Source organism: Thunnus thynnus, chromosome 20, assembly GCF_963924715.1.
Source record: "Thunnus thynnus chromosome 20, fThuThy2.1, whole genome shotgun sequence".
In the NCBI taxonomy this organism is placed as follows: domain Eukaryota; kingdom Metazoa; phylum Chordata; class Actinopteri; order Scombriformes; family Scombridae; genus Thunnus; species Thunnus thynnus.
The window spans coordinates 22,880,292-22,903,755 of record NC_089536.1 but is presented as its reverse complement, the minus strand read 5'-3'; the positions used below and the strand labels follow the sequence as shown (position 1 = coordinate 22,903,755).

Below are 23,464 nucleotides of genomic sequence, written 5' to 3'. Positions count from 1 at the left end.
CATAGAGCTTCGCAGGGATATTAATAATTGATATCATCAAGGGGATTGTGTTGTTACGGTCAATATATCACTATATTCTATTTAATTACATTGAACGACATTCTTTGGCTGATGTGAGGCATATAGGTGACACATATGTGTTAGGTTTTCAGGCAAAATCATATAAATATCGGAGCTTGCAGACAAATCCTAGTTTCTCAGTGGTAATTACGACTTGGATGTTGACGTTTTTTGTTTTGCTTTGGGTTTTTTTAAACAGCTTTATTGAAACAAATATGCAACAAGTTTACAGCACCTTCTGTATACAAATTGAGTTTACAATCACAAACACACCAGGGGGACTAAATGTTGTAATAAAGTAGTTAAATAAATATCCTGTAGAGCTTACAGTGTTTATATGTTTTAACAGCTTTTTTGTTTGTACATTCAGATGTTCAAAATAGTAATCAAATTAAACACAGATTCACACACAGTTATATTCAGTGAATCCAAACAATAAATTTTTTCAAAGTAATAAAAAGTGAGGGTAGATATGATCAGTAATACATAATGACAATTTACCCCACAGCTTTGTATGTGGGCAGCCCAAATATACAAGCGTTTTTCTGAGCTCCCAACAACAGGTACAGCTTACATCAGTGTCTTTAATCTAATAATGATTAGTTGGATAAAAACCCTGACGCATTTTAAGGGATCTCTCTTTGACTTTGTAAGTCAAAAGACTTAGATGTTGTCATGAACGTTTTTGACATGTCGGAATATCACAATCAACGATTACTTCGACGTGACCTGAACGCGGCATTTGGTACAACTTCCTCCTTCTCCTGCGCAAACTCACATCGTCGTAGAATGCGGATTTCGAAGCTAACAAGAGTAGCTAGCCATTAAGCTAAAAACAAGGTTCTTGTTGTTACGCTTCAAACGGGTAAAATGTCTAAAACACACTCACAACCCCCGTCATCTTCGGCAGCGACGACCACCGGGGGACCCTCCTCGTCCTCTTCGTCTTCGCCCGCTGGGGGCTCGACATCTCCCGCGACCGTGTTGAACGTACAGCCCGAGAAACCTCAACATTACACGTACGTAGCTAGCTGCATATAGCAAACCCTAGCTAATGTGTTATTGGGGGGGAAAAATAAGTGAGTAATAAGCTTGGTGTCGTTTTAAGTTACTGAATCAAGCGTATTCTGTGATAATGTGGATATTAACTGCAGCAGGCCTAACATTACTCACTGACACTAGCCATATCTTATAAGCTTTGATGCACAGCAAGATTCAAGGTAGTTGTTTTTTTAACATATAGACTTACTGCTAATTTAGGGGAATTATACATTAGCCCTTTTGATGGGAGAGGTTCATTATAGCAGTAAAATATAAGGTAAGACAGATAGAGAGATAGATAGATTTATTTGACAACAGTAAAAGTACATGCCAGCCTGCAGTCACTCAGTCCTGATATACAATTAAATTATCGAGAATAAAACACAATAAAGCTAAAAGGTTAGATCCATTGTAGTCCTCTAAGGGGAAGAGGGGGTAGGATGGCAGATATTCAAGCCCAGAGAAATGATAACTACAGGAAAGCATATTGAATGTACTGTGGATAAATATGAAAACACTTTTGCTTTGTGCATGCTTAAATCCAATGTTTAATACAAGAATGATGTTGTCAACGCTCTCTTCTTTGTTGCTTCTCTCTCGTCAGATATCTGAAAGAGTTCAGAACAGAGCAGTGCCCCCTGTTCGTACAGCACAAATGTACACAGCACCGGCCTTTTTCCTGTTTCTACTGGCACTTCCTGAACCAACGACGCCGCAGGCCCATCCGCAGACGGGACGGGACCTTCAACTACAGCCCAGATGTTTACTGCACCAAATATGATGAGGGAACAGGCACATGTCCTGATGGAGATGAGTGAGTGCAACTGAGATTTCAGTGTGACTGTGCTTCACGTCTTTACATGTTTATGGGTCATTGACACCTAAATAGAAACATGCTTGAAACATAACTCGGATATCTCTGTAAAGGAGAAGTGCTGATTTTACACTGAATTTGCATAACTAACCACACTGCATCTGGGGAGACTACAACAGCGATTTTCGAACAGCTGTGTAAAGTCTTTAAAGTTTGTACGGTATTATATGTACAGAATTAAACCACAGTGGAAGAAATTGTTCTGCATTTTGATGGAAACGAAATAGATCTCATGTTTTTGGAGGTTTACAGAAGCCTCTTATCTATCTGCTACCCAAAACATCGACCACATCTCATCCGTAGCATTTGTAAGCTTTCACTCATGTGAAAAAAGGTCTTTTGTTATGCGGTGACCTGCACATTCAGGGTTTAAAGTAGTGAAGTAGTCATGCTTGAGGATACACCCTATCAACAATTGTAAGTCAAGTTGAACATCTTGGAAGAATAGTGGCTGGTGCATAATTGTCACAGTTTGCATTAGCAACTGAACAACAGCACACCTCAACATCTCTCACACTGTGGATCTCTTTAGACTGAAATGTGCTGAACCATTATGGTCTTCATAAAAGCTCCTTAGGGACATTTATACAGACAAAAAGAATGTAAATGTGAAGGCTGGAAGTAGATTCAGGGTCAAACAGGGATGTCTTTGATACATGCTAATGAACCACTTTGAGGTACACTAAGTGAACTATTGAGACTATTCCTCTGTCACTTTTCATCTCAATATGGCTTGTAGCCACCGTTACACAGAGAGGGAAAACATCTAGAACTTTCTGATATAAGTACATTTTTAAGTCATAGGGAAAGAACACATAGATAAGCACATATATGTCTAATAAAGTAAAAGTTTAGCTGCTAGAAAGGTTCAATTACTTAAGAGTGATTTTTGTGCAAGTGCTGTAAACTTGCAGTGTTATCCAGTAAAACCAGTGCACAACTAGTGTGTTGGATCCTTGCAAATAACTTATAGTATTTCATTGAGCACCAATGTTTTATGCATGGTTCTGTTGTACCTCACAAAGCAATTGTTGGTGGTCACTTGGTAGTTTGGTGGTTGCATAACTGGTTTATTGTAAATTATAGATTTTATTACACCCCCAACATTTATAAAAAAAATCTGAGTCTGAGTAATTCCACCTCTGTCTTTTATATAAAAAAACAAGTGTGTTTCATCCTTATTGGTTAAATAGTGTAGTTTTCAGTATTTGCCTTATTGCCTTAAAACAACTGTATGTCTTAATGTTGTGTGATTTTTTTCTGTGTTTTCCAGATGTTCATTTCTACATCGGACAGCGGGGGACACAGAGCGCAGATACCACCTCCGCTACTATAAAACGGGCTCATGTATCCATGAAACAGATGCGAAAGGACACTGCAGCAAGAACGGCTCCCACTGTGCCTTTGCACACGGATCACACGACTTGCGCAGCCCTGTTTATGACATCAGGTGCACAAAATAAAACTTTTTAAACATACAGCTGTCTTTTCACATAAGTTTCCGCGCGTAAACGTTTGTGCTGTAGGAGTTTACAATGTCTCTTGACGCTGTGAATTTTTGCAGGGAAGTGCAGGTGATGGAGTCTCAAGGCGGCTCGGGACCCACAGAGGGAGGTGGAGGAGACGGACAGTCAGGGCAGGCAGCAAGTACTGCCCTCATAGAGAAGATTCTGAGTGAGGAACCGCGCTGGCAAGGTAAATCCCTGTTACAGCAATCTACACAATGCTTTCATCTCCAGTTTTCATCGTAATTCTCATAAAACTATTAAACCTGTTTTTTATTGGCTGCAACAGAGCAGCTGGTCAGTAATAAATCTTATCTACTTTTTTATGTGTTTACTATGTTATGTAATGACTATAAGGAATTTTCCAAATAGTACAGGGAAGCCGTATATCATCGATGATACTTTTTATTATGTATACTTTGGCATTGGTGCTTATCATTGATTCATAAGCACACAAACGCAGTAACAGTCCCTCTGCTGTTGCTGTGTTTGGAAGATCTCCAATCAGTTTATTGTCAAATATCTCGATCTAAAGTCTCTACCAGCTGTCATCATCTGCCTGCCTCATTGTCTCCTGTGTGTCTGTCTTCTAACTCTTTAGATAACAACTATGTGCTGTCCCACTACAAGACAGAACTCTGTAAGAAACCACCTCGTCTGTGCCGTCAAGGTTACGCCTGTCCGTATTATCATAACAGCAAAGACAGGAGGCGCAGCCCACACAAGCACAAATACAGGTGTTCTATTATATCATTTAAAAAGAACAGATTTTGTTTTCACTCAGTCATCAATGTGTTTTTAAAAAAAAAAAATGTTCGCTTGTTCTTGCCGCCACAGAGCGTTGCCATGTCCGGCCGTGAAACAGAGCGAGGAATGGGGAGATCCCAGTAAATGTGAAGGGGCAGAGGGATGTCAGTATTGCCACACAAGAACAGAACAACAGTTCCACCCAGAGGTTTGTTAGTTTCAGCAGAGAGCTTACAGACCAAGACCAGGCGTCACAGGACATGATTATGATTGTGTGTTGATTTGTTATTTTGTCACAGATCTATAAATCCACAAAGTGTAATGACATGCAGCAGTGTGGCAGCTGTCCCAGAGGGCCCTTCTGTGCCTTTGCTCATGTTGAAAGTAAGTCCCCATGACACATCCCCATGCACCACTAAAAAAACATCTCATAAATCATTTAGCATTGTATTTCTTATATTTTTCTCCTTTTTTAAACCTCCTCCAGAGCCTTTTGTACCTGAGGAACCATCATTCTCCATGCCCAGCTCTCCCCCACCCCCCAGACCTCCAGATCCCCTTCCTTCCCAGGAGGCTTCTTCAAGTCCAAGCGGACACAACATGGGGCATGGGTCTATCGCAGACCCCTTCTCCCCCTCTGTTGGGTCATGTGTAGCAGAGCATGGACTGCTGGGTAGTGTTCTGTCTCTGTGTGAGGACATGAGTGTCGGAGCAGAGCCTTTGTCTCCTTGGGCAGGAGAGGGAGGGTACGGCAGGGCGCCTGGATTTGAGAGGGAGGATCAGGTGAGATGGACAGAGGAATGGTATTATCAGATACTTAAAATCATGTCTTGACGTAACTTCTTAAAATACACTTTTACAATGTAAATAGTGATATAAATAGTGCTTGTTGGATTTGCTTTGTCTGCGTGTTTTGACGTCATCACCGTATTGTTTGTGGTTTCAGGCCAAGCAGAGGAGTTTTGCTCTCGAGCAGCGCCACAGAGAAATAGCAACAGCACAAAGCAAACAGGTGGAACTACTACATAACAAATTTATAAGTGTTTTTTTGAATACATTCTTATCTAACATTCTACATACTTTCATCTAGTCCACATATTTTCTTCAGGAAACATACCTTAGTTATGAGTGATGTAATCTTGCTGCAGGGAGAATAAGAATAAAGTGGCATTTGTTTCTCTTATGACCAAATTCTTTCTCCTTCAGGACTTGTTGTTGGGTTTGCCAGTGGGCAGCCCTTTGAGTCTGTCCTCCAGCATCCCCTCAAGTCTGGCTGCCACCCCGCCCAGCCCTGCCCCTCTCGGACACCTGGGAACCAGCATCTCGTCAGGCATGAACGCTAACGCCCTGCCTTTTTACCCCACTAGTGAGACAGTAGAGTCAGTTGTTGGTAAGTCAAGATGTACAATTTTCTGAATCTACATTACAAGTCATAGTGACTATGAAGATGTAGAGTAACTGTGAATGTAAATTGTGTGCGTTATAGAGTCAGCCCTGGATGATCTTGACCTGAATGACTTTGGTGTGTCAGCGTTGGAGAGGAGCTTAGAGAGCAGCTCTGCTCTACCCAGTGTGGGAGTTATGCTGGGTATTATAAAGACACAAGCATGAACACACAGAATTGTCTACAATATACATATAAAGGCATTTACTGTATCTAGCAACATGCAGTTTTACATGAACACACATAAGAGATCATAACTGTTTGTCTCTTTATAGGAGGTAGTCAGCTTCAGAGCTCTGCCCCAGTCAACATCCCAGGATCCTTCAGCAGCTCTGCTCCTTTCAGCTCCCCTTCACCCTCTCCCCCAATCAGGCCACACGCTTCACCATTCTTTTCTACTCACCTGTCACAACCTAGCCAATCAGAGAGCTCCTTCCTTGGACCATCTCATAGCTCTTTAGGTTTGTGGAATTTAATCCAAGAAATCAAGTGGTGTAGTGGGAGATAATTGGATTTTGCTTACATGTTATCTCTCCTTTTGAAGGTCTGAATGGTATGAGCAGTAATATCTGGGAGCACTTCCCATCAGGCCAGGGTTCTCCTGGTACACCCCCCACCCTGCTGCCCTCTGGTCCCTGTGCAGAGACTCCCAGGCTCAAACAAGAGCTGGAGGAGGCTCACAGGACACTGAAGCATTGGGGTCACAGCTGGAGACACACAGCTCAGGTAGGTAGGTAGTGGTGTATGTGTGTGCGTGCATGTCTCCAAAAGGGCTGTTTGTGTTTGATTTAGTGCAGTTACTTGCATGTTCATGCATAATGCAACGAATGTGGAAATTATTCTCAGTTTTCAAGGGATACTCTGTATTCGGCCTCCTTTGTCTTGTAGTCGTGGGCCGCACTGAAAGCAGATGCAGAGGAGTCTCGTGCCCATGCAGCACGGTTAGCCATGGAGGCAGAGAGAGCCAGGCAGGCTGAGGAGGAAGCGCAGAGACAGGCCTCTCTCCTGCAGGAGGCGCTGGAGAGCTTAAGGAGTGGAGACAACCCCCATCTAGCACTGCACCAACTCCAGCTACTGCACCGACTGCCTTTGGAGTCAGTTCTCAGTCTGCAGGCTCAGCTCTGTAGCTGTCTACACGCCGTGGAACAGGTAATAACACAAACTCAAAACCTATATGTACTTCAGTCAACCTGTGGTCCTGAATGGTAAAACCTGGCAAACCTAAACTTATATTGGCCCAACATGGTGTGTTCTGCTTAAATTGTTTTCCTAAGAATCCACATTTCATTTATACATGTCAACACTAGCATTCTAGCCAATCAGTGCCCATCAGCTGAACATTTTTAATGAATGTTAAGTAGTTTTTTTTATTTGTGTGGTGTATGAAATGTCAGAAATATGACAAATGCTCATCACAAGATTCCTGAGCACAATGTTTTGCCTTCAAGTTGCTTACTGTGGGTAATTTTGTAGCGTTTTTTTTTTTTGGGAGAAAAAAAATGGACACAACTGTAGAAAAAACAATATTCTGAATGGCACACACTCACACTAGCACCTGAATTTTCATGTTTTCCTTGTTTTCCTTTTTTTCCCTCTCTGTTTTCCTTCTGAGTTTTAGTTTTACTTAGATCTCAATTAGTGGTTAACCTCATGTATGCTCCTCTAAATCATCATTCTTCAGTTTAAGAGGTCTCAAAACATTCCTCTGTGTTTACCAAGGTGGTGTACAGGAAACAGAGACAGTGCTGTGTGACGTGTGGAGAGCAGGGATCAGTGTCCCTGCCCTGTGGTCATGGACTACAGTGTGAGAGCTGCTCCACTTCTACAGAGTGCCCACTTTGCCCCGAACAAACGCTGGAGCAGCAGCTCTCCTGACCTCACAGTCCGGTCGCACCACAATGGACCATTGCAGATTCCAGACCAGTCAGTCCTGATTCCACAGATACCAGCCTTGGATCTTAACCGCCATTCGAAATCATGTCGAAGTCATTTTATAATATGGTAACAACACAAGCACTGATCTGGTTTTGTACTTTTACAATGATGTTTACTGATAAATGACCATAGTGAGCACTGGTCAGAAAGTAAGAGCTCTTAATGTGGAATTTAGGATTAATAATTTTTTCCAGTGTTTCCACTGGAACACCAGTAAAATTTACTAGTCAATGCTCTTGACCAGCAACACTGTTTTTTACCCCAGTTCTCGATTTGTGAAAATAACCATAAGAGCAGCTGTTATTTCTTCTCTTACCATAACTATGAAACATTTACATAAATAGTTCTCAATTATATTTTGTTCTCGTTTTAAAACATGAGCTCACCCTAAAGAAAACATCTCTGGACCTATCTCTCCATCTGGGTAGTTTCAGTGTGATTTGCTGAGGTTTGAAGATGTCTGCTGCCAGAGTAGTTCAACAAAGGTCAATGACATTTGGTTTATCGGCACTTAAAGCTCCAAAACATTTCATATAAAAGTTCAACAGCAAGGTCTCCAGAAATCAAGAGACAGTTACTTATGATGACCCACAGTCCCCATAAACCATGTAGTCCTCATTAGGAGCCGTTTAACTAAGAAGTAGTTTCAACCAAAGTACACCCACTAACTGTATATGCCACATAGAGCATGGTCTCCTTGACTGAGGCATAGCTACGTGATGCTTGGTGGGCTGTTAGTATCAGTGAGCCACACACAGCCACATCAGGGTATTATGAGTACCTGTATCATAATTTCTGGAAAGATGTGAATTAAGTGCCAGCAAAGATCTCAAACTGTCTAAATGGATGGATGACACGGCAAGTGAGCAGATTTTTTATTTTTATTTTTGAGGGTGATCATCAGTCTTAACAAAATCAACAGGTCTGACTGAAAACAGTTAAAGGGCATACTTCGTTTCATCCAGACAGTGATCCTATATTGCTACAGCCAAAGGGGGTCGTCATACCAGTATGCTGGTAGCGCTTATCTAGATTATATTGAATTTGTTGTTTAATTTTTTTTTCATAGTTTTTTTTTTTAGCAAAAGAAATTTAAAATTGTCAATTACTGTTCAGTAATAACAGAAAATATTTAAAAAATTTTGTACTATTTGTTAAAATTTATAACAGATGGCCTCTGTTAAAGCACTCAGGTTTTCTCTAATATTCTTCTGCATAAACTGGAAGAGGAAAGCATGTTAACACAATCAAGGCAAATGTACTCAGTCAACTTGTGTAGTCTTTGAAATTACATATTTTTTATTTTTACTTACGCTTTTCATGTTAAATGTACACTTTTTGTTAAAACCGGCCCTTTAGCTATGTTTAAAATCAATGTGTGACAGGTTTCTCTGCCAAAATTTTTACATTTGTAGTAATCTTTGACATTTCACAGTGTGTCAAATGTAGTCTAATATATGTGTGTATATGTATGTGTATATATATATATATATACATATACACACACACACACACATAGTTAAGTGATGTCATACTTATCTCTTGCACTGATTAGACAAAGCATCAGGAAACAGACAGCTAAAAGGTGTGTGAGGTTCATATGCAGGTGTGAAAGTGTTCATGATCACTGTGATGGTCTCTTGTAAACCCATGCTCAGCATACTGTACACACACAACTCATCCAATATCAGTGTTTCCTTCTGAGTGGAATTTTTGTTTGTTTTTTGGTACAGATCATTAAAACAAATTGTATATTTTTGGAGGAAGGAATTGTCTGAGTCTGTCTGTTACGGTTGAATCCCCTCCAGGGACTGTTTCTCTCTCTGTCTTCGCTTCTTCACAAAGGCCTGTGCGTCCCGCTCTCCTTTCCGGGACTCCAGTAACTTCAGAATGCTGTCGTCTGAAAAATGTACACAGACACAAGTTAAGGATTTGCAGGAAAGTCATATTGGCACTTTGAAATTGCTATTTTAGTGACATCAAAATCAGACACAAAATATGCAGTATAGTTAAAACTAGACCACAAGTAATATCCCAACAGATTTTTTTTATTGAAGCTACCAGTATGGGATATCTTTGCAACAATATTGCAAATCATAAAATCTGACAATTTTCCTACCAATTAAAAGTCCAGATTGGGAGCACATGCTAAAAAAAACTCAAAGGCTACTTTTCTAGGTAGCACATACAATATGTTGCCAAGGTTTTACAATTTACCTGATTCAAGGTTGGATTACCAACTGGACAAAGGAGGCAACTGCCACAAGGCCCCAGAACCCTAAAAAGTCCCAGGCGTACTGTGTCTCAATGGGTTTGTGCTAATTTAATTGAAAAATAATTTTGGAATATGCACAACTAAAGCACAATATCGAGACATGATACAGGCCTTAAAGCAGCATTAATTGATTTTTTTCATCCACTTGGGGGCAGCAGAACAAGCTGAAAACACAATTAGCAAATGGTTTTGGTTTCCACTTATGAGAGAAATAAATGGGTCTTTAGCTGATAAATTCTCTGCTATGGTGACCAGCTAGTCACTAACTTTATCTGTCTGACTGCCGTTGGGTGCTGGGCAGGTAGCGTACAGTTAGTTGCTTTATCGGATGGTTTTCACCGAAAATAGCTGCTTGCTGCTGCTGGAAATGAGGTTGATGAGTGTTGTGAGACTGAATTAAAACTAAACCTAACGGCCATAAAACAAAAACAATAAGCTCAAAGACGCCAAGTGGAGCTGAGGGGAACTTCAGGTCCGGTGAAAATTCTTTGTGGGTTCATCGCTATGAGTGACCCCTTTCACATTACACGTCATTTGATCCATTGTTAATGCAAAAATATTAATTAGTGCAGCTTCAAAGTAGGTCATGCCCACAATAACAATGTACACTGCACAGACTGGGAAGATTGGTGTAGGCTGACAGGGCCCCAGCAGCTAATTTTTGCCCCATGCCCTGATTCAAACTAAAAACTTAAACTTGTTTTTCCTGTCTGAACCCACTGACAGATCATACCATTAGGTTTAGGATGCATCAGAGGCAGGCGGATCTGAGCAGGGGTGGCATCTGGCTGTGAACCAAGTTTATCCGCTGCTGCTTCCCTTCCTCCAGCAACTCCTGGTATCGATTTGAGGGACAGGAAGGCCTCGCCTTCAAAGTCATCTGTCCTCAAGGTGTCATGATCCAGAACCGTCACCACCAGGCAAGCCCCTGAAGCCTGGCACTGATCTAGTGAAACCATGCTGTGATATGAAGGAGACGGAGAGCAGAGGATGGAGGTAAAAGAGGTTAAAACATCTAGAAAGAGGATGAAATCTGATACCTGAGAAAGAAAATTGACTAAACTTACAACTCAAAGGTCTCATCAAAAAGGGGATTGAGATCACAGCTTTTGATCTGAGTAGTGCGAGGCTCCACCTCAGGAAAGATGTGTTGAGGCTCCAGACACAGCTGCACAAACGGGTCGCTTAAACCTGCCAAAAGCATCAAAGCACTAGGTTAGTGGGAAAGATCTTATAGCAATGGGCGTTTTGTGTTTATGTATCTATGGTTGTGGTTGTTCTGTGAAGGCTCACCATTAGAGTCCATTGGTAAGAGGTTGACTGCATTCAACACCTCAACTCTGAGTTTTTGATCTGATCTCCTGTAGGATGTGAGGAGGGTTACCGCACCGTATTTCTCTCCGCCGTGCACTTTCTGTTGTGTATGGAGGGAAGCAGAAACATAGTTTGAACAAATGCACTTCAATAAGTTTACAAGTTTCTCCAACTGGAACATGAAGTAGGTGGATGTCTCACCTGCTCCCATATTTTCCTTTCAAGGAACTTCTCCACAAGCTGACTGCTGCTCAGAGAGTGGTGAGTCAGGTGAGCTTTGAGAGTCTGGACAGACAGGAGAAAGATTTCATTGTTAATTGTATGTTTTCACTCTGCCTTTTGCCGCTTTTCTCAAACTATTTCACTTCGGTCTGAGCGAGTGAAAACATGTAATCCCTAAGTTTCTCACCTTGTACTCATCAGACTGGAGTGTCTGCAGAGGAAGTCCATTTCCCTCAGCATGGAAGCACTGCTCCAGGCACTGAAATACACAACAAAAAAATTTAATGCAACATTAGGCTGAGTCTTCAGCCATGCTAGCACTACTGTGAGGCTGTAATCAGTCACAGTGATGTGTTGAATTAAATGTTAACATCAGTGTAACATGCTTCCTGTGACAATGTTACATCCGTGATGCTAAAATGCTGATGTTTAGAAGGAAATATTTATGAGATTCACCATCTTTGTCAAATGTTGGCATGCTAACACTTAGGTTGTTGGAAACATTATTAGTTTTGCAGGTGTCTGGTCATCCTCTGGGTACCATGAACGCGTGTACTGAATTTGGCAATTGCAAATGGCAATTCATCCAATAGTTATTCCCAGAAGGTCTGAGGTTTGACTGTTAAGACAATGCAACTGGTTCGTTAAATCATGGTAAGTCAGTGCAAATAATTCAGTCTCATCAGCTAATTGCATGAATTTTAAAAGCACTTTTAAAGTCTCTGAGCTGACACACGAACTAATTTGCTATAAAATCAGTGTTCTGCCCTGGTAGTCAAGTTAACCATATGGCTGAGGACTGACCGTCAGTGTATACAGCAGTCTTTGGCAGTACACCATGAGCCCCTCTTGCTGTGGATGCTTAGTAGCCACCTGGTAGAGGATCATCACTGAGTTATTCCACAAAGGGGTCAGGAGACTGAATAAAGGAGAAAAAACAATAAGGTGATGCAAAACAGCAACATTATCTTTACAAAACAAATTAAAAAGGTATAAAACATGGAGCCATTAGAGATGAAGGCGATAGACAAGGTGATAATAAAGCCTAGAACCTGTTGAAGTTCTCTTGAACCAGGTTTTCATTCATATACTGCAGCTCTTGCTCCAGATAGCGCATGAGAGGGGCTGCAGCCTAAAACAGAGGAGGCTGGATATCAGGCAAACATAACAGGCATCTGTATCTGTGATAAAACACAAGTAGTGATGGTCACTTACATCCTCTGTGGACTTGGAGGGAATCCTCCGCCTGGTTGCCATGCTTTTGACATGAGTCTCAATGTCTGTATTCAGCTTGAGAGACATACAGAAAGAGGGGTGATGTTGAAGGTTTTTAAGTATATAATCATTTAATTTTCAATAAAGGTGATTTATTAATGATCAAATTCCCCCACATGTACACACCTTCTTCCCCAGAGTGTCTAAAGCGGAGCGGATCTCTCGTCCGAGGATGCTCTGTGCTTGCTGAAGCTGAGATGGCAGCGTGTTGTGAAACTGGCTTTCCTGTATGACATGATGGGTCCGCTCCCGAAGCCCTGCCCAGTTCAGCTGTGTAGGAAGCCGGGTCAGGACAGTCCGTAAGTGTTCCAGGTCATTCACTACCACACACAGCTGTAGAGAGAAGTGGGAAATTTGAGATTCCTGTGGATTATGTAGCACCAGAAATATTTCTGAGTGAAGTCTTTTCTCCTGTCTGTGCTCACCATGTTGATAGCACAGCCGTGGTCAGAGTTCTCAGAGAGTACCCTGACCCTCTCCTTCAGGGTGTGACAGTAGTTCACCACAATCTTACACACATCCTGAAAACACACAGAGAAGGAAGGTAGACCACAGCCAACTACCAGCAATCCGTTTATTTAGTGAGTTGAATGTCTGATTACAACCATGTTAATGGCAGCATACTGTACCTCTGTGATTTTGACCATGAGCATGAAGGCCTCCTCAGGGTCAGGCCAGGACAGCTGCTCCCACAACTGGCAAATGGGCTGGATACATGCCACCAGGTCCACTGCTGAGGAACTGTGTTTTATGGGCACTGTACCAGACTGCAGGGGCTGTAGCTGAGAGGAGAGTTTAAAATATATAATGATAATACTCTCTGTGGATGAAATAAACAATGTCCATTATAGAAATGCACTAAAACATAAGTGTTACCTGGTCCACCTGCACAGCCCTCTCCACCCTGTCCTGAGTGGTGCTGAACGCCTGGTTCAGCCAGTAAGGCAGAGCGTCTCTGAAGTCTTCGTGGAAGTTTATTAGCTCGAGTAATCCCCTGAAACAACAGACAAACTCCTGACCTTCTGTGCCATCACAAACATTTTGATGGTTTTTAGTAGGCGGGGTGGTAGTGTTTCCCTGGTTGGAGTTGTATGCTGTAGAGCAGTGATGCCCAACTGAGGATTCTTGTACCCCAGGGTGTACTTCTAATTCCAAATACATTTAAAAATTGGTGTGATGCAATCTGTGGTAACTTTAACAATAACTAGTAAGCTACCCAACCGACTGCAAGAGGCCGACTGCACAGTGCACACACCTCCCTCTACTAACCCGAGTTAATTATAATACCTTAAAGTCAAAGTAAATAACAGTTGAAATAATTTGCTAAAGATAATGGCTAAATTGTTGAAATGTGCTTCTGCCACTCCGAGGGGTAGTAGGAAACCAAACTGACCTAAACAATTCAAATTGCATAAAAAACTTATTGTAACAATATTAACCTTTATGTAATATTAACATCCACTTTAAAATTAATTGAAACAACTACATTGGGAATACAATGGGTGCAGTGTATGGAGGGGTATTTGAGCTGATCTCATAGGGATGTTAGGCTCCGTCAGACAAAAAAGATTGGGACCCACTGCCATAGAGTGTTTTGTGGATGATTTCTGACCTTTTCTGTAAGAATGCCTTGTCTTTGTGGATGGCCTGCAGGCTCCGGTAAACAGGGAACAGGCTGTTGGCTAGAGGCTGCTCCATCTGACCCTCAATCAGGGATAAGGTTGCCCTCACTTCTTTAGCAAGCTATGCAGGAGAGGAGAGGAAAACTGATGAAGTGAGGTGACATGAGAAAAATACAAGACTGGAAATTCTCAAACAGTTCCACTTACCAGTGAGTCATACTTATGATAGACTACAGTGAACACATCCACTTGCACAGCACTATGAGACCGAGAAAGAAACACATTCATTATTACAAGAATGAAAAATATTCCTCATGAAGTTTGGTTTGCTACTATCTGTTGACACCTGCACTTTCTTCAAATACGTCTTTTGAAGTAGCTTTGAATTTTCTTACCTGACAAATACTCTGTTCCAGACATCCTTGTTGTGTTTTACATCTTCCTGCACCTCCCCAATCAACCTGGAGAGGGCGTTCACAATCTCCGACATGTCCTGTATGTCAGCATAGTGCAAAAATAACATGACATGATTACTGTGAAATAAAATGGAGAAGCCTCAATTCCAACTTCACAGTGAAGGCTCTCTTTACCTTAGTCATTGGCTGATGTAAACCTTTTTTGATGGTAAACCACTCATGTGTACCTGTCTGAAATAAAAAGCCATATCATAAGTAATTCACAACCTATGATATGCCTGCAGGATGTAACAACCTTATCGGTATGATTACTGACCTGTATGGCCTCATTGATTTCATCATGCAGCTCAAACTGAGCTGGGTTCAGTTTCTGAAACGCCCGAGTCTTACAGATCTGGACCAAGATTCTGAAAAAACGTATTGCATAATCTATTAATTAAAATACAACAGTTATGTCAGAAAACAAAAATACAGCATAAATAAATATATAACAAGGTGTACCTGAGCAGGGTGTGTAGTTTCGGAGTAGCATTGGGAGTTGGGGGGAAGATGTCTCTGTATTTGGACACAAGACATAGTCCGTACTGCAGGAAACCATGAAGAGAATCCCCAAGTTCCTGTTTCTGTTCACAAAGTGCAAAACCTTCTTCAATACTCATCTGTGCTTAAAGACAAACTCATGATTTCTGTTTAACATTTTAATACAGTAAGCAGTGATTTCTGGCATTGATGAGCTTTCTACAGACAAAAACACATTTGACTATTGTGCAAGATCGATAGGTTTTTGATCACTGAGCAAGAACTAACTGCATCTCGTGATGGAAGGTTGCACTGAGTAAAACGTTCATACCTGTTGGTATGGCAGCTCCTGCTGATGCCAGTGGTACTCTATACTGGTGAGCTGCTGGAACAGCACAGAAGAGTCCACCTCTAGGCTCTGGTACAGTTTACTGTAAGCCACCCACTTCCTGTCAGGGGTACACACAACCGCAAACGTAATCAGAAGTGCAACAGAAAGGCAACATGGTACACACACATTGTAGTAGTAATATATTAATATATAGGATAAGATATTGATATATATCACAATATTGGCAAGTGTATCCACAAATCCCATGTAAAATAATAATAGATTTGATTTCATTTGTTTGGAATAACTAATTTGGACAACATTATTTTGTGAAACTATAGCACAATATGTTCATATCACCAATATACAATACTAGTGAAAGCTGCTAAATTATAAGGAAACAGTGGCACACTCTCATCTAATCTGCTAGATGTTATACTGGTGCTTACGCCAGGTCCTGAAGAAAAGGTGAGAGGTCATTCTGTGTGGCATAAAGCTCGAGCAGAGTCTGAGCCTCGCCACACAGCGCCCCTTTCCACGGAGCAGAGCTCTGAGGGGACGAAACAAGATTGGGGAGATTAGTACTAAGAATCAAAAATTTCAGAGATTATCAGAGATAAAAATTTGACTAAGAATAAACTTGTCCTTTACCTGTTGCTGGGAGATGTAAGACTGAACAAACTGCTGCAGAATCCCACAGTAGCTTGTGTAAGCACTTTGACCATTGCTCAGCGTCTTGTCTCTCTGTCAGTCACACAATACATACAATACCAGTCAAAAGTTTGGACACACCAATGAGAAAGTGTCTCAAAATGTGTCCCTAACACATGTCTATACAATTATACATGTGAATGTCATGAAAAGTTATTAAAGTGTCATTAGAGTAACTATAGATGTGTCGTGGCCATGAATTCCACTTCCCGTTTAAGACCACCACAAGGTATTTCATTGGTGTAATCAACAGAATGCACAGTTCCTTCTTTGTTTTGTCCTAACACCATCTTATATATGACCAGAAAATGCAATTTCTGTAGAAATTGCGTGTGATTGCTGAAAGCGGATTCAGATTGCATAACTGGAAGCTGAAGAGTATTGAAAACTATACCAAGATTAAAATTAGCTGTGGATGGAATTGAGCCTACACCCTCATGTTTATAAGACAGACATGCTATGCATTGAGCTAACATGTCTCACAGTAATGCCAGGCCAGATTTTGGTATTTAGTCTGTCAATTGCATGAAATTGACCGAAAAGTAGTTCAGTTCAGCTCAGCTCAGCTCAGCAAGCAGATTGACATCAGCTGTGCACGCCTGCATCCTTCGACTCTACTGAGTTCTGCCCTAAGCAGGACTTGAACTCACAGTCTTTGGATCTAAAAAAAGTTCAGAAGTATCATGAACTTAAACCACTGGACTACTCAGACAAGATCTGTGACACATGAGAATGAATGATATGTGTAAAAAGTGTTTGAAGGAAGAGAGAATCTGTAAGTTTAAGAAACCGGAGTGAGAGGAGACACACACCCTGCAGACTGTATTGCAGTCAATGAGAACATGACAGGGACTCTCTATCAATTAAGGTTCAGATCTCAAAAACTATAAGTCCTATGTGAAATGTATTTACATTTTGAGAGAGAGGAGGCTTGTGGCAACATACTGAGGCAAGATATGTGCTTGAGGAGTTAAAATTGTGGGAGTGACAGCAGTTTAGAAAAACATTTCTGGTCTAAAATTATCTGTGCTCTCCACTGTGTCTGATCACATGACACACTGGTGAGACCTGAAAAAGTCTGAAAAACCCCTGATTTTGGGCTTAAATTGCTAAAAAACTACAAAAGATATCACTAAACAATCTGATAACTTTGAAAGTTCAAAGTTTTGTGAACATTTTACAGTTTGAATGGTGTCTGTACGATAAGGGACTTCCGAGCAGTTGAGTGTCAAAGTGATCAAGGTTCCAACTCAGTTGGACGGTTCGTCCCATAGACTGCCATTATCATGTTTTAAAAAATTATATAAAATCGCTGAAACATGTTACATTTCAGAAAAATACAAGCACACATCTGCTGAATGAGTTGCACAGATTGACAGTTGAATGGTTTTTATAGCACAAAGTATGCAGCAGTTGAAACGCGGCTGTGATTGCTTCCAGCAATCACACAAATATATAAAATATATAAAACTCAGAGAATGTCACAGGATGGATATCAGCATGTACCGCTTTATGGATAAACTTGAGATTCAGGTGGCACTGGCCGCGATCAGGATACGTCTCTGTTCTTGGCTCCAGATAGTACCAGTTGTCTTCTGTGCAGTGGAGATCCTAAAGTGAGATGATAAGAATGGATTTGAGATCAGGAAGACAGTGAAGAAGACGAAAGCATTTGTCAAGTTTGTACATTTACTACCTGTAGTTTTAGGACAACGTTTCCCAAAAAGTCATCTGTGCCTTTCTCCTTTTTGGCCTCCTTGATCATCCTAAAAAAAACCAAAATTCAAAGATTGACACATTTGCTTTGCTCTGTCATCTGTTTGAATTTGAATCCGAAAGAGAGTATAGTACCTTCTTAAGCTATTAAAGTTGGTTTTGAAGTCCTCCAGTTTCTGAGTGAGTGAAACCTCTTCGTCCTTATCCCTGAAATGACAATGGCACAAAAAAGGCAAATGTAATGAATGATGATAATAACGATGGTTTCAAAGCAGACAAAGTGGAGCTCTGGATGTTTTTCTCACCACATCTCAAGGTGGAAGCTGGCACCAACAATGTCTTCAAACTCTCTAAAGAAAAAGAAATAAAACAAAATAAATCAATAAAGAAATGCAAGTTTCAACCGAATGTTTGGGACATTAACACATATTTAGACTCACAGTATAAATGTTTGGTTCCAGATGGGGTTCAGAGTCTGCTTCTTTACGTCTGTCTGGCAAATTTTCTCATCTGATGCAACGTCCTTTACAACAGATTTACAAGGTTTTGATCTGGCTCGGCGTGTCCGATTCTCTTCTTCATCCTCCAGTATGATCAGCAGGCAGTATGGGTCACTAAAACCTGCTCAAAAACACCAGAAATCTGTGGTCATTTCATAATTCAGAGGTAGGGTTATGGTTAGGGTTGGGGGAGATTACTCCACAGAAAGGTGTGGCAAAAATCAAAGACCACACAGGGCTGACAAGAAGTGAAAGTGAGGGATAAAATGTCCACATGAGAACAGAAAATCACATGAAACATGAACAACAACATGAATAAAGAGGAATATTACCAAGGTAGTGAAACACTTCCGTATCTTAGTTTCATATGAAAAAAAAGAAGTTTCCTGCAGGGAGTCAGTCCAAACCTATTCCATTTAGGTGGAAATAAACTGGCAATGTTTTCATAGGATGGACAGGAAGTATCATTGTTCTGGGAAATAAATGTGCACAGTCCACTTCTTTCCTACTATATGCAAACATATGAAAATCTTTCAGTGAGAAATAATAAATAGATAAAATAGATTCTTCAGCCATGCTATAGTGCCTACCACTATGCTAATGCTAACATCAGCATGACAATATGCTGACAATGATAATGCTAACATGCTGATATTTAGAGGGTGATGTTTACCATGTTCACCATTATTGATAAGCATCTTAACATACAAACATGCTAAACAACACTAACCACAAAGAAGGCTGAGGCTTACTTTGGTCATAAACAAAAGTGTTGGGCAAAATTAAATTTTGACCTGATCATGGTGCTAGATCACCAAAGTTATAATGGGTGTCTGTAACAGTTTTTAAATGCATCCTTCCAGTAGTTGTTGAGACATTTCACTATCTACCTAAAAATGTCAACCAGCTTTTGGCACAAAATTAATAGTCACCAAAGTCATTAGGATTCATCGCCAAGGAACTATGAATGTCCGTGCAAAATTTTATGCCAATGTGTCAGAGAGATGTTGAGTTATTTCACTGATAGGAGAAAACTTTAACCTGATTATGGCGCTAGATGAAAAGTCACGGATTCACAAGTCATTATGATTTATCCTCTGGGGACCTTGAATATCTGCACTAAATTTCATGGCAATCCATCTAACAGTAGTCAAAACATGTTACTCGAAATCAAAACTTTTTAACCTCATGGGGGCACTAGAGGAAGAAATGTCAGGGGATCACCAAAGTCATTAGGATTCATCATTTTGGACCATTGGGTCGGGTCAGTATGACATGAACCAACCAATTGATGAACCGACTGACCGAAATGACCATCCCTAGAGACATGCAGCTAGTGTGACTGAAAAGGTATATCTTCACATAAAAGTATATTAAGATGAGTCCCAGTCATTGCATCAATGAAGATGTCAATTGTTTGTTCTGAAAAGTCAAAGCAAGAACTCACCACTGATATCTTTTCCCAGGATCCCCTTGGCTTCCTTTACTGTGGCCATCAGACAGTATACAGGTGACTGTAAGGTTCAAACAGTTTTTTAAATACATTGGTACTCAAAAAAGCCATTTTGTGCTGCGTCAGAAATGCAGATGACACAATTTCTGCCACTGCTAGACTAAATGGAAGGCAGTGGAAAGTCAAGATTGCTGGTATGATTACTATAAATAGATATTAGGGGGCTCTAAAGGCGCATTCATTGAAACAAACATGCTGACTTCCTTTTCTCACCTCTGTGCTCTGTACTTTCTCCATCATACTGTTGTGCTCTGAATCTGTCATTGTGAAAGCCTGGTAGACAGGACAGACAGAGTGAGACAAAACAAAATCTCCGTCAACAGTCATAGACCAACACAGTAGGGGAATTATTGGTCGTGTTAGGTGTGAAGTGGAAGTTTTTACCTCTTTGATATACTGGTGAAGCTGGCTATCTGTGAAGACCTCATCTGATGATGGTTTACCCATCTTGTGTGCGATAGTGTACAACAGTTCCTTATACAGAGGCTTCAGCTTTAAACAGGAATAAACAAAGTAAGAATTCAGCTGGAAAAAAAAGCTTCATTTCATGTAAAGTACAGCACATTAATAATGATACCTCCTGCTCTTTGTGTCTTTGTGCTTTCTCTTCAGGATTTTCATCTTCCTTAAAATCCTGAAGGAAACAAGCAAATCTTTGATTCTGTTTGATGCATGTGGCAAATGAAGATATTCCTAGTTTAAATTTGAGGTGCTTGAAGGTCAGAGAGTGTCACCTACCCTCCTGTCTCGCATTTTCCTCGTCTGCCCCAGTTTACGTGCATGGCCGGGTGAAAGCTGTCAAGAGAAAAACGGAAAAAGGCATAAGACATAATAGATACTTAGAGGACAGTACCAGTCTCTTTGCATGTTGTGGCTCATTTACTACAAATGCTGAATACTTTACATCACAGCTGACTATTGCAAACCATGCTTTGGTGTTTCAAATTTGTGAATATATTTTTCCTATTTTCTAAACATCCATTGATTTCCATTCATGTCCATGCAATATAAAATTTTGTTGGTAGACCATCATAGTGAACGATGGAAGGAGATGAAGGTATACTCCGGTGAATTATTGCAGTTTTGTGGGGATTTGCAAGATTATCAAAATAATTGTCAAAATCAACGCAGCAGAGGCCTGAATTTTAGTCCCCAGTTACAAAAACGTCGGATCTTACACTTCCCATACTGCTACTCAGTGTCTTCACTCACACCCTTGCTGCCTGGCAAGCGTCCCTGTCTTTCAAACTCACACAGTCAGTTATAGATTTGTGGTCACCAAGCCCAAGCTGAGATGACGTCTGACGACATTATTAGGTTGTTATCTGCACGCAAACTAGATTATCACACAATGAGAATGAAAACTAAAAAAAATCAGTACAGACATGTTTGCTGTGATGGATTACATAAGTCAAAGGAGTCTATTAGCGGCAATGTCAGCCTGACTAAAGAAGGGAATTAGGACAGCACACCTAGTCAACTGATTTTAATTTGAATTGCCACACAGATGTTTCGGGCCAGGCGCCCTTCCTCAGTGTGTATACTGGCAATCAATGTCAGCCTGACTGAAATATCTCAACTATTGGATGGATTGTTGTGAATATTGGTACAGATATCCATGGCCTAAAGAGGACAAATCCTAATGGCTTTGATGACTTTTAAATTAGTGCCATAATCAGGTCAAAAATTTCACGTATCCAGTGAAATATTTCAACATCCACTAGATTATTTGTCACAGAATTGTGTTAAGACAATCACGGTTCTCAGATGATTAGTGCCTTCATCAAATCAAAATTTACATTTGTCCAATACTTTGGTTTATGACCTAAAACCTTCAAGACATTCCTATCAGTCTTAGCTGTACTTTGTGTTTAGTGCTAAGTAGTCACTGCTAAAGATGGTGAACGTGGTAGACATTATACAGTACATGCTAAACATCAGCATGTTATCATGGCTGTAGACTCTTAGTAATCATTCCAAAAATGAAAGGAAACCAATAGATGAGTGTTAAGTAGTAAAAATAAGGAGTTACGATGTTAAAAAAAAACTGGTTTGTTCGATTAAGACAAATCTGCAACAAGAAATTCAGGAGAAATAACACAAAGCTACTACTAGCAGCTGATGTGTTTTACCTGTTTGTGTCTTGGTAAGCCATCTTCCTGAAATACAGAAGACAAAGATGGTTAAGAATGTTTAAATACAGGGATATATAATATCACAGATAATAATACAGATAATGATGTCAGAGTAAATAGTTCAATAAAGTCAAACTGATACAAACAGATATTTATAGGCGACCACATCTCATCATCAGTTATGAATGGGCAAAGAGACCTTGAAATACCTAATATAAAACAAAAGTGAGACTCATGTTTTTGATTTCTGTTATTTGGGTTGTCTCTGTAAGGGACTTCCTCTATTGCTGATAATGGAACTGACTTGGAGGCAAGAATGAGGCAACAACCCACTCAATATTCAAACCGAGAAAATTCACCTGAAATAGAATCACTAATTAGCCTAACCCATCCTAAAAATAGGTACACATGCAAATACACCTGTTGTCAACATCGCACACACAATTATTTTCATATGTTTGCATACAGTTGAAATGTTGCAAAACTCTGTAAAGATACTGTGTTCAAAGCATGTCTCAATGAAGCTCACAAATAGGAAAAAAAAGTTTCCTCTAAATGTGTTGACTGACAACAACTGCTACATACGCAGATACAGAAATACACTGTATAGCCATCTTGCCTGTCAAATATTTTTCACTCTCTGCATCATGTGATATAAGCATATGTCCAGAACAACTCTGAATCACAGTCAAAACATCTTAAAATAGCCATTTGGAAAGCATGACTCTCTGGAAACAGTTTTTAACACCACTGTAACTCATCTGACAATTTTAGGATCGGGGGATTTTTTTTTTGTCTCAAAGATAATGAAAAATCTTAAAGGACTGAAAATCTGTTTGTAAATGATTATAACAAAACCTACAAAACAAAAAGACGGTTTCATATTTGACAACAATATCGGTTTTGTCATCACTAGATTGCCATAAAAACTAGGTGGTTAGTAACTGGCAGAGAGCCAAAATGCAACAAAAAGAGTATTATTTTATCATATAACAACACACTCCAGTGCAGTGTGGATCCTTACCTGTTCAGGTGTTTGCAGTTGATTGTCTCCTGTCCTGGTGAGCTCACTTTGATCTGACATAATGACGCTAATATTTGACTCACACATACATTGACACTACACTGCTATCTGGTAAGCTGGCGTGCTCTCTCTGTGTGAGATAGGGAAGCTGCGTGTGTGATGTGTGTCGATGAAGTATCTCACAGCAGCCGGAAGTCATCACTTCCTGTAGAAGGTGGTAACATCAAAAACTGTGACTTACTACTTTTTCTTCATCTAGTGCCCTACATTGTGCCTGAATACAAA

The 23,464-nt window shown here is 40.4% G+C and overlaps 2 protein-coding genes across 3 annotated transcripts; one reads left to right on the top strand and one right to left on the bottom strand.

The window, feature by feature from the left end:
• Positions 1-802: 802 nt before the first annotated feature.
• unk (unk zinc finger) lies at positions 803-8,683 on the top strand. Of its 2 annotated transcripts, XM_067575735.1 has the most exons (15): positions 804-1,079; positions 1,706-1,915; positions 3,249-3,425; positions 3,540-3,670; positions 4,082-4,217; positions 4,318-4,435; positions 4,527-4,611; positions 4,715-5,010; positions 5,174-5,239; positions 5,434-5,617; positions 5,714-5,815; positions 5,947-6,132; positions 6,216-6,397; positions 6,560-6,820; positions 7,391-8,683. In XM_067575735.1, exons 1-15 carry the CDS (start codon positions 931-933, stop codon positions 7,544-7,546), a joined length of 2,439 nt encoding a protein of 812 aa, XP_067431836.1. In that variant the 5' UTR covers positions 804-930; the 3' UTR covers positions 7,547-8,683. The 2 variants fall into 2 exon arrangements, with proteins under 2 accessions (XP_067431837.1, XP_067431836.1); XM_067575736.1 differs by lacking the exon at positions 7,391-8,683 and having other exon boundaries at positions 803-1,079; positions 6,216-6,401; positions 6,560-6,792.
• unc13d (unc-13 homolog D (C. elegans)) lies at positions 8,474-23,340 on the bottom strand. Its single transcript, XM_067575734.1, has 34 exons — positions 23,180-23,340; positions 22,153-22,179; positions 20,759-20,815; positions 20,598-20,654; positions 20,405-20,512; positions 20,234-20,293; positions 19,955-20,021; positions 18,448-18,628; positions 18,313-18,357; positions 18,143-18,214; positions 17,988-18,057; positions 17,798-17,902; positions 16,232-16,324; positions 16,030-16,130; positions 15,581-15,698; positions 15,232-15,353; positions 15,047-15,137; positions 14,905-14,961; positions 14,710-14,807; positions 14,522-14,573; positions 14,305-14,435; positions 13,569-13,686; positions 13,322-13,474; positions 13,118-13,213; positions 12,819-13,025; positions 12,633-12,707; positions 12,470-12,549; positions 12,222-12,336; positions 11,605-11,676; positions 11,397-11,480; positions 11,175-11,295; positions 10,949-11,072; positions 10,615-10,841; positions 8,474-9,506 (listed from the first exon to the last, which is right to left on the bottom strand). Exons 1-34 carry the CDS (start codon positions 23,264-23,266, stop codon positions 9,394-9,396), a joined length of 3,384 nt encoding a protein of 1,127 aa, XP_067431835.1. The 5' UTR covers positions 23,267-23,340; the 3' UTR covers positions 8,474-9,393.
• Between the last annotated feature and the right edge of the window lie 124 nt (positions 23,341-23,464).